A 10807-nucleotide genomic window follows, 5' to 3' on the forward strand; every position below is an offset into this window, starting at 1 on the left:
CCCCACTGAGTGGCCCCCACATCAATGCCATCACAGAGGAGAAGGGGAGCATTTTAATTTCATGGGACGAGATTCCAGCCCAGGAGCAAATGGGCTGCATCCTCCATTACAGGATATACTGGAGGGAACAGGACTCCGACTCCCAGCCTCGATTTTGCGGTATGTGTGAGAAACGAACGCAGCGCCTTCTGGTGCAGGTGTCGGAGAACACAAGCGTGTGTCTGTGCACACACACGCAGTGCTGGCACTGTGCCTGCCACTTTCCAGGTGCTCAATAAATATTTGTGAGATTGAGTGAAGAAGAATAAAAGACATCTACACACACTCACACGGTTACTGAATATATCTTATGTGCCAAGCAAACTGAAGAAATGAAGATAATGGCCCGGGCCCTCAAGGAGCTTACTTATATGGGGAGACAGCATTTCAAAAAGCTATGCAGGCACTTTGAGGCCAGCCCGGTGGTGCAGCGGTTAAGTTCGCACATTCCGCTTTGGCGGCCTGGGTTTCTCGGGTTCAGATCCCGGGTGCGGACATGGCACTGCTTGGCAAGCCATGCTGGGGCAGACATCCCACATATAAAGTAGACGAAGAAGGACACGGATGTTAGCTCAGGGCCAATCTTCCCCAGGAAAAAAGAGGAGGATTGGTGGCAGATGTTAGCTCAGGGCTAATCTTCCTCAAAAAACAAAAATTAATTAAATGATAAAAAAAGCAATGCAGGCACCTCAATACTATTGTGTAGACCCCTGAGGGGTGCGTTTAGAGAATTTTGGAATCCCCACATTTGCAAATACCGTCATAGCATGTTATTTTCTCCTTAAATGGGTAACATGCAATTTAAGTGACCTATAATTGTAAGATTAAAGCAATTAAAATAAATTCCAGCTGGAGCATTATCTCAAATGATTTCATGGCTCACTCAGTGAGGTAGCAGCTCTAAGTCACTTGCCAGATTTGATGTTCTAATTTTTTATTTATTCAGAATTTCGGTTTTTTTCTGGCTTGACCTTCTCCTTGTTTCATAGGCAGCTGGCTTTCTTTCAGGAGAATTTGTCATAAAGAAGTAACATTTTTATTTCTTCATGAGAGCCAGTAGGTCCAAGAAGAACGTAGCAAAGCCACCCTGAGACGTGGGTGCCAGAGCTGCCAGCGAGAGTGACGCATGCCTGGGAAGCTCGAGGAGCTGGTCTGCTCTCTTGACCTTGGAAGACTGGCAGTGTTGCTGTTCTGAAAATTACAACTTTTGAAGCCAGTTAATTTCTTGTTATATAAAAATTACTTGCACATGGTCACAGCATTCAAATAGTTCAGAAAGATATGAAATGGGCATTCCCCCTCCTCCATACGTAGGCTGGTAGCAGTTTTTCATGTCTTCTTCCAAAAAAAAGTGACTGCACATACAGGCCCATATTTGGGATGAATCTGTATTTGGACCTGCCCTTGTTTCTGCCTCTCAATAACACACACCAGGGGTCTTTCCACATCAGTCCACATGGATTTGCCTCACTCCTTTTTAACAGCTCTCTAGTATTCCATTGTAAGGCCTCGCAATCATTCACTTAGTCCACTGTGGGTAAACATACCCTATCACTGAACAGAACTGCTTCCCAGTGGGCCTGTCAGGGTCAGTTCTGAAATGCACCCCAAGAGGTCACGAATTAATTGACCTTGGGCCATTTGGAATTTGCTCCCCCCGAAAATTTCATTTTCACGGAGTTTAAACCGAGATGCCTATTTACAACCAGAAAGGTCAACAGGGTCAGTTGGTTCTTAAAGCTGCTCTTGTAGATATTGAAGAAAATACCTACCTTATTTTGCCACACATCTGAAGAATCTCAAGTCTACAAAAGGGCATTTTAAAATAAGTTAAAAGGGGGAAGAGGCACAGATTCAATCAGTTTAGATTACCTATCCCTTTTATTCGGTAAGCTCTGACGGATGAATAAGACCCTCTCCCCATCTTCCCAGAGCTCACGGTCCGCTGAGGGAGATGGAAAGCACAGGGAAGTGACGTAGCTACTGTCATCAAGGACTGACAACTACCAATCGCGTCTGGCAACCAGAAACCATGGTGGATTCAGAAGTGTGCTTGCTAGAGAGTGGCAGAGGGCAGTAGATGGGGGCGGGAGGAGAGACGCCAGGCGAGAGGCACCACAACAGCAAAAGGAGGAGGGAGCTCGAGGAGGGAGGGCCCTGTCTCCCGTGTCCTGCGCCTCTGTGCCCCCCGCAGAGTGCAGCAGGAGCGCTTGGCCCTGCCTGGGCAGGAGAAAGGGGGTAGAACTGGGCTGGTGCCCAGGCACCTGCATTTCGGTGCGAGCCGCAGTGCTTCTGTGCACAGACACTCCTCTGGAAGTTCGCTGATTCCGCCGCGGGCACCAATGACAAGTGCACTTCCCTGCTGGCGCACACGTTATACTTTGTGACTACTTGGCTGTGTTTGCCGACAGACTGTAAGCATCATGAGGGCAGAAGCCATGGCAACTTGCTCACCGTTGTCTCCCCTGCAATACAGCCAGGCACACAGTAGGTGCTTAGTAAAAACAGTATTTGTGGAATAACAAATGGCTGAACACTGCCCTAGACTTTGTTAAACCAACATAGACTGAGAGGTAAAAACTAATTTCCAGTAACAAGGCAGCTGTTTTACCTGGTAACCCTTGACATTATTACCCGCAGCCATTCAGACGATTGGCAACTATCAACTATCCTAAACGGTGCCTTTGTCATTTAACCACCCTGAGCCTCAAGTTTCAGGTGCCAAGGACTGAAAGGCCCCTTTATCTCTGCGGGGACCACGGCCAGCCGGACCGAGGCAGCAGAACCAGGATTTCCTGCACGGCTTCTTGCCCTCTTTCTCCCATTACTCAACTCAACGTATTTGCCAACCAAATGCTGACCCCGTCACCCTCCTCACTGCTCCCCCCAAGAGTTTCTATTTTTATTCTTCAGACATGCATACGTGTGTGTGTGTGTGTGTATGTATCAACTTTTTCCGCCCAACAAACCATATACACCCCTTCCCTTCTGTTCCGAGGTCTCATTTCACTGCCAGACCTGAGGACGTCCTTACAGTCGGACAGTGGCTGCGCTTTGCTGCAGCAAGATGAGCAGAAGGTGTCTCCAAAATTAATTTTTTAATCCTCTGCCTTAGGAATAAGGAGATTTTTGAGTTCAATCATCCAGCTTAAGTGCTAGCGAGCAGTTTCATCAGGTTAGAGGAGGCTTAGGAATTTTCCACAGGGTGCTTTTTCTCAACAGGATGTAAGCTACAGCAACTGCTCTGACAGTTGCAGCTGTTAAGTGATCTGCTCGCCCTAGCCGCTCGGGGGGAGTGGACGGCTCCGGCTTGCTGCTCACCATAGTCAGCAGGGGCCAGGGAGTGTAAGGTTCTCCTTTCCCCACTAGAAGCTGAACTCTTGGAGGCCGAGTGTATACCTTTGTATACTCAGTGCCTTTTCCAGAGCACACAATGAATACCTGTGGCTGTTGAAATACATTCAGCAGACAAGAGCCACCATTCACATGCCCTGGGGTTTGTGAGCCATGATGTCGAGGCCTGGAGTGCTGAGTTCTGGGTTCCACTGTGATCCCCAGCACAGGCACTGTCTGTAGAGTGGGCTGGCAGGCTGCTCCTGCCGAAGCTCTGGCTTTGACTTTGCAGCTCTTGCCAAGCTTTGAGAGGTCACCCCGAAACTCCCACCCAGCAGGTCGCTGGAGGAGAAGCCTGCCTACTGACTGAGGGCTGCCGAGACTCATGTTTCTTGGAGGAGAAAAACAGCATCAGCGCATTGCTCCAAAACCAGAATCTTCCCTGCTGAGGATGTCAGGGGCCTTGGGAGCATAAGGAACTGATCACCTAGGCTGAAACTGCCAAACTAATCTGAGCGCGATGCTCTCATCTTTCGATCTTATGTCAAAGGGAAGCAGATCGTCATACTAAGGCCACTAAGCCCAGTCCCCAGAGCCTACAGAAAACGTGGAAAATCAAAATTAATAAATGTTACTCAAATGTCTATTTCATTAATTGCTAAACTTAGCATTCTTAAAATTCCATTGAAAACAATTTGTACATTTAATTTCCTCCCCAAGAGTTCTCAAATGTTCCTGATAAATGCCGGAAACTGTCTAGTCACAAGAAATAACAGGAGTTACTAGAGCTAAATCTCAAAGAAAAGTGATGAAAATTCTTTTGCAAGATTTTACCACGGAAAACATATTTAATTCTTTTGATATGCCATGAAGTGGGGCCTCCATAAATGACAGTGTCCGGGGCCTATTCAAGTATTAAGTACTAATGAATTAGGACTATTTCAAAACAGCAATGTGTTCTTCTCTTTCATATTAAATGGAGCATTAACAAATAAAAATAAGTAAAAGCCCACATGCAAATATTTCCATTAATACGTGCCTGTCTTCCTTTCTCTTCCTCTCAGAACTTCCCTATGGGGTGTCCCCAAATTCCCATCCCATAGACAGCCTGCGGCCCAGAGTGACATACATCCTGTGGATGACAGCTCTGACAGCTGCTGGCGAAAGCCCCCGAGGGAACCAGAGGGAATTTTGTCAGCAAGGTAAGAAGCGACTTTAAAGACAGAGAGTCCACCCTGGGCTGGTGTGGCGTGGGGATGAGCAGATTTTCTTTAACTTGCTCGTTACTTTGTTGCTGCTACACCTTTCTGCTTGCTATTTCCTCTATCTGGAGCACCCTACCACCTCTTCGTCTGCTGGGACACACGGTCTACCCGCTTTTCAAAACTTTCCTCTTCCGGGAAGGCTTCCCAAATGCGTCTCCATATTTCCTTCATAATGCACTACATTTGACCCACGTTCAAAACTCTGATTCCAGCAGGCAGGCACTGGTATCTGTTTCTCTCCATCTCTTCTTACGCAAGGTCTGGAATGGCGCCCCGCACGGAGTCCTTGTTCCCTCAATATCTTTTCAATGAATGATGAGAATGATCTCAACAAGAGCAGCTGTTGCGTATCCCAGTCATTATGCACGTCACTGCGTCAGCTGCTTCGCATGCTGTGTTAGTTTGCTGGGTCTCCTGTAACAAAGCACCACAACCTGAGCGGCTCAACAGCAGAAACTTATGTTCTCAAAGTTCTAGAGGCTGGAAGTCTGAGATCGAGGTGTCTGCAGAGCTGGTTTCTTCTGAGGGCCGAGAGAATTGGCTCCACGCCTCCCGCCTTGCTCACCTTGGTGACAATCTCTGGTGTTCTTTGCCGTGTAGATCTCTGCCTTCATCTTCACATGGTGTTCACCTTGTGTGTGTCTGTGTATTCAAATTTCCCCTTTTTATAAGGACACTGGTCATATGGGTTTAGGGGTCACCCATGCCCGTCTGATTTCATCTAACTAATTACATCTGCAATGACCCTATTCCCAAATAAGGCCACTTTCTGCGGCACTGGAGGTTAGGACTTCAACATCTGAATTTGGAGTGGGAGGACACAATTTGACCCTTATAGCACTTGCTTTTGCTCAGTTAATCCTGACCACAACCATGTAAAGTGTCTGCTGTACGTGATTGTCCCTAGCCACACTACCAGGCACTCAAAAGGAAATGAATAAAGGAATGAGGGATTAGGGTGCCTTTTTACAAGTGCAGAAAGATTACCCCCGGTCATGGAGGCGGTAAACGGCAGAACTACAGGTCAGACTCAGACCTGCGTTAGTTAAGGTGGCATCTATGAAGAAGTGACCCAGCAGCATGAGCTCCCAGCAGCTAAGTTACGCTGCTCTCTCTGGCAGCACTAGTTTGCATCTGCTCCAAGCATAAAACAAGCTGTTCTTGCTTTGTGACACGGAGTATCAAGTTGATCATTCAGGACTTTGTCGTTCTGTGCCAGGTCCATCTCTACAGGGAAAACTGACAAGCCCTCTCCTCATCTCCCAGCGCGCCTCTGAAAGTTAACCTGTGAGCAATTAGTTGGATTAAGGACTCAGTGTCTGTCTACTCTGGTACTCCAGACTTGTCCCACCTGCCCGGAAGGAAGGCAGATGCTGGAGAAATGTGAGATTGTGCCGACAGTGTGGCGTGGTGACAGGGCTGCCTGCGTTAACTCCCCGTCCGGCCCTGGTAGCACACGTCTCCTGGGGGCCAGCGGGTCTCTGGCTTCTAGTGCCCCTGCTCACCTCCCTCCCAGCCTGTCCTTCACTCTGTCAGAAGAATCTTTCTGCAAGACCCTTGGTGCTGACCTTCCACCTCTCGTTCCCACCCATCAGTGGTCCCCAAAGGGCCTTCAAGCTAGAAGTCAAGCTGCTCCGTTCCCAGGCCTGCATGATCTGGTCCTGTTCACCCATCTAGCTGTGTCCTCTGCCGCGCCCTCCTCACTCGGACTGGAAGCAGGCCCAGACTAACTGTAGTTGCCAGCAAGTGCTGCCCAGCTTCTCCTTCCATGCCTTTGCATAGTTCTGTCTAGTCTGCGCTTCCCTAACCTGTCCACTTAGCCGACTCCTAGCCATCCTTCAGCCCTAAACTCTTGACACTGTGCCTTTTGGGAAAGCTTCCTGAGCTGCTCGTGAGGCCATTTCCTACACTATTCTCTGCTCCGCTGCCTTGTACATACCTGTTTTTATGTGTATCCCAGGGTACTGTGGTTTACTGTTTACATGTTTACACATCTGTCTCCTGGACTATAGTCATGACTTCTAAAGAGAGCAGAGTCCACATCCTATTCATCTTTGTATCCTAGCACTGAATAGGGCCTGCGACATGGTTAATACTCAATAAATATTGGATGAATTAATGAATAATTCCAACATGTAGTGAAATGCTGTAGTTCTTTTCAAAGGAAGGAACTGGAACAATTTCAAAGACCCTAGTTAGACAGCGGGCTTATCCAATGGTTTGGTAAAATTAATGGCTACCATTTCTCAAGGGCCTCCTACGTTCAGATGCATTGCCATGTGCTTTAAATACACCATGTCTAACCTGCACAACAACCTACAAGGTGGACATCATCACTCACCTTTTATAGATCAAGAGGCTGAGGTCCACAGATCACATGTCAGTCAGGGGTCGGGCCAGGACTGAGTTCAGGACTCCCAGGTCACAACCAGTGCTTCGTCCATCACGGCCCCTTTCCTTCTGCCCCTGAGAGAAAGGAGCCTTGTAGCGCTGGAGCTCCTCCCTTAGAATCATAGAAACTGCTCCCCTCAGGGCCCCTTCTCCCTAACCGAATGGACAAAAGCGGGTTGGCCTTGTTCCGGAGCTCAGCTACCCAACAGCTGTGGGGAGGCCCAGACGGTTCACACAGGAGTCAGCACTGTGACATGCTCGTCGAAGATAACTCAGTCACAGGGTGTGCTAACTTTGCAGGGAGAGCCAGCTGGAGCACGTTTGTGGCACCGAGCATTTGCATTGCTGTCATCACGGTGGGCATTTTCTCAGTGCGCTACTTCCGGCAAAAGTGAGTTGGTTACACCTGCCAATTTGGCAAATGTATTTTTTAAAGTGATAATAGCTGTTGCTGCTATGAGTCAAAGAAATGGACAGTCTCATACACTGCTGGGGGCAGACTGAATTTATTCAACATTTTTGGGTGTGGTATGTTAACTTCTAAAAAATATTATACCTTTGACCTAGCAATTCCTAACTAGAAGTTTATTATAAGTATATCATAGGTGTATGCAGATATTTAGTGGCAACATGTTCACTGAAGTATTATTCATTAAAGGAAAACAATTTGAAACCTAAATGCCCAATGATATGAAATCAGTTAACTAAATCACGATATATCTCATGCTATACAGCATATTATGCATCCATTAAAGATGATGTAGAAGAAAATTAAATGGTATGAGTATATGGTATATTATATTTTATAAAAAGAGGTTGCAAAACAATATGTACTTTCATTTTTTAAAAGTAATGCATACACACGTGCATACATATGCAAGATATATGCTAGTGTTAAATTTGGTTGTATATAACATAAAAAGCCAAAATAACACGATTTAAATAAGCTGACAGTTTCTCACCCAAGTGGAGGAAGTGAACTCAGGTGAAGAGCTGGTGCAGTCGCTCCACAGTCATCAGGGACCTTTCTGTTCCACTGTCCTGACGCTGGCTTCCATCCTCCAGCTCCCCTCATGGTCCCACGCTGTAGGAGCTATAGCCATCATGTGGGCATTCCACAACTAGAGGGAGAAGAAAGGAGGGTCCCACACTTCCCTTTTCAGGGGACATCACATGAAGGCGTCATACGTGACAGTTTTGCTTACATCTCATTGGCCAGAACTTGGTGAGGCAAGGGAGGCTTAAAATTGTGGTCTTTTAGCTGGGTTCACTGTCATCCCAATAAATCAGAGTCTTCTTCCTAAGAGGAGAAAATGGGTGTTGGGTGGCAATTGGGGCCCCAAGAATATACACGAAAATATTAATAGCAGTATCAGGGGACAAAATCATAGGTGATTTTAGTTCTATTTAACTGTATTTTCTAAAATTTCTTTAGTAAACATGCATTATTTTGTAAAGAGAGGTTTTTTTAATGTTAGTTACTTAATACAAAGCTTTCTTCAGATGTGTAAAGTAAGAGAAGAGGTCAAAATAAAACTAGGTCAAAGTCATTCTACTAACCATTGAACTTGTCTGAAAGGCTTAGAATTTATTGAAGCTCCATGTATGACACTTCAAAGCAGAGCTCTCTTTAGGGAGACTCTGAAAAAATTTAACTCAAAAAGAGTCAGCTAAGATCAGATGCATCCTCTGCACGGAAATAGTATCAGTTAGGGTGAAAGCTTCTGCTGTGACAAAAAAAAAAAAAAAAAAAAAAATGAAAAGAGGCCCCAAAATATAGTGGCTTTAATAAAATAGTTTATTTCTCTTCCGTGTAATAGTTCTGAGGTTAGTCCCCAGGTTGGTTGGCAGCTGTGCTCCTCCAGGTCACTTAGGGACCCAGTTTCTTCTATGTTATTGGCTCACCACCCCTTGGGCACCGGCGTCATCGGCACCATCTAGGCTAGGTCACAGGTACCTCTTCTCACATTTCTTTGGAGAAAAACTAGTCACATGGCCACATCTCTTGCTTCAAAGGGCTTAACACACCCTAGAAGCCTACCTTTCTTATTAAACATCAAAGCTTATTAAAGCCAAGTCTTGAAGATGTTTCATATTGGTCTTGAATTTTAAAAAAAATAGTCAAAATATTTGAGTCACATGCATTTATAAGAAACATTTTTAGGATTTTTTTTCCTTTTCACATGATAAAAGTAATATAAACTCATCTTTAAATAGTTTCAAAAACCCAGAGATGTAAAAAATTTTAAAAAGACCTACCTTTCCTCTGACCACCCAATACAATCCTGTTAGCAGTCTGGTTATTTCCCTATGGTATTTTTTTCTTGGCATTTTTTTTTACATGGTTATGTTCAAGCTATGTATACCATTTATATCCTGTTTTGTTGTTTAGTTTAACTTTTTTTCTTTCCCTATTTTAGCATAATAATTTACCTGTCATTAGACACTCTTTATAAACATTCTAAGGAACTAACTAGTAAGCTCCCCACAGGTGGGGGCAGTCTGCTTGTCCGCTGTTCCATCCGCAGCATGCGCACTGTGCTGCTCCTGCATTAGAGGTTCAATCAGTGTTTGCTGACTGAGGGCCTGGCTGCACAGTGACAGCTCGACATTACACTGAGCAGAGCCCCATCGTTTATTTAGCAAACCCAAGTGGTTGCATCAGGACCCCTTGTCATCTCTCCGAACTTCACAGCACACAAGTCCAGCCTTGGACGACGCGGCATCTCTCTCCTTCAGTGTTCGTATCTTACTCACTTGCACACCCCCAGACTGAACACCCCCACCTTGAAGTCGCTGCACTAAGAACCTGTGCACACTTCACCAGGTGTCACTGTTTTCTTTATCTACAGGGTGTTTGCTCTCCTGTCTGCCCTCAGAACTCAGTGGTGTAGCAGAGAAATTCCAGACCCAGCGAATAGCACTTGGGCCAAGAAATACCTGCTTGTGGAGGTAAGGTGTGAAGCCTGGGCGGTCAGAGGAGGGGCTTCTAGTGATCAGCACGCCTAAGTTTCCCACTGTAGCTACGAGGAAACCTGGTTGCTGAAGTCACTCATCCTAGGCTGCCATCTGGGCCAACGCTCCCGTGGCGCAGGAGCTCCCTGAAGCTTATGACCAAAAAACTAAAAGACCCACAGCCGTTCATTCCTCTCTAGGCCTTATGTTCCCCTCCTCACCTCAACTCACTTTAAAAGAAATGAAAAAGCAAGTATTCTTGCCACTGACTCATCCAAATTCAAGAGATCTGAAGCTTTACCACAATGTTCCCGGCCCTGTGTGAACACAGAACAGGTAAATAGAGCCCAGACCATTTTGGTCTTGGCGGGAAGCCAGCAAATCATTCCACTGTGCAAGGAAAAGGTTTGCAAGGAGAGGTTGCTCGGCGGGCAGATGAGAGAGTTGAGAGTAAAGGAAGTGAAGAGAGCCGCTGCCATGCAGCTATGGAGGTGAGACAGCTCACAGTGGGCCCGACGTCCGTCTCGGGCGCAGGGTCTGCAAGTGGAAGGCATCTGAATCAGGTGCAAGACTGTGCATTTAAGGGGGGCAAAGGGAAGGAAGCGGTATGCCGGGATCTTCCCATCGCCTGGGGCCCTGACAGCCCCGCCCTCCTCTTCTCCCTCTCACAGCCCTCCTCCTTAGCCACCAGAGCACTCCGTCGTCCACGCCCTTGCTCAGGCCAGACGCCAGTGGTCCCAGCTGCTGCTCAGGGGAAGAGCTGGTGGGCTCAGCCACGCCTGCCTCAGTAGGGACTGAGGTCACTGCTGTTTGGTGCCATTGAA

The 10807-nt window shown here is 46.7% G+C and overlaps 1 protein-coding gene and 1 long non-coding RNA gene across 19 annotated transcripts in view; one reads left to right on the top strand and one right to left on the bottom strand.

The window, feature by feature from the left end:
- IL12RB2 (interleukin 12 receptor subunit beta 2) overlaps positions 1-10807 on the top strand; it is an 85499-nt gene that overhangs the window by 58213 nt on the left and 16479 nt on the right. For all 10 annotated transcript variants that reach the window (XM_070486566.1, XM_070486569.1, XM_070486572.1 and 7 more), the window contains 4 exons: positions 1-159; positions 4437-4574; positions 7329-7419; positions 9881-9980. In XM_070486566.1, coding sequence (XP_070342667.1) covers positions 1-159; positions 4437-4574; positions 7329-7419; positions 9881-9980 — 488 coding nt within the window. The remainder of the gene's footprint in view (positions 160-4436; positions 4575-7328; positions 7420-9880; positions 9981-10807) is intronic.
- LOC106825067 (uncharacterized) overlaps positions 153-10807 on the bottom strand; it is a 14989-nt gene continuing 4334 nt past the window's right edge. For 2 of the 9 annotated variants that reach the window (XR_011494804.1, XR_011494798.1), the window contains 3 exons: positions 7991-8755; positions 6979-7103; positions 153-2504 (listed from right to left, as the gene is read on the bottom strand). This is a non-coding gene — a long non-coding RNA (uncharacterized lncRNA). Of the gene's footprint in view, positions 2505-4568; positions 5280-6978; positions 7182-7990; positions 8756-10807 lie in introns of those variants that run through there. The other 7 variants (XR_011494802.1, XR_011494806.1, XR_011494799.1 and 4 more) reach the window with 7 other exon arrangements.

This window comes from Equus asinus, chromosome 16 (assembly GCF_041296235.1).
Source record: "Equus asinus isolate D_3611 breed Donkey chromosome 16, EquAss-T2T_v2, whole genome shotgun sequence".
NCBI classification, from domain to species: Eukaryota; Metazoa; Chordata; class Mammalia; order Perissodactyla; family Equidae; genus Equus; species Equus asinus.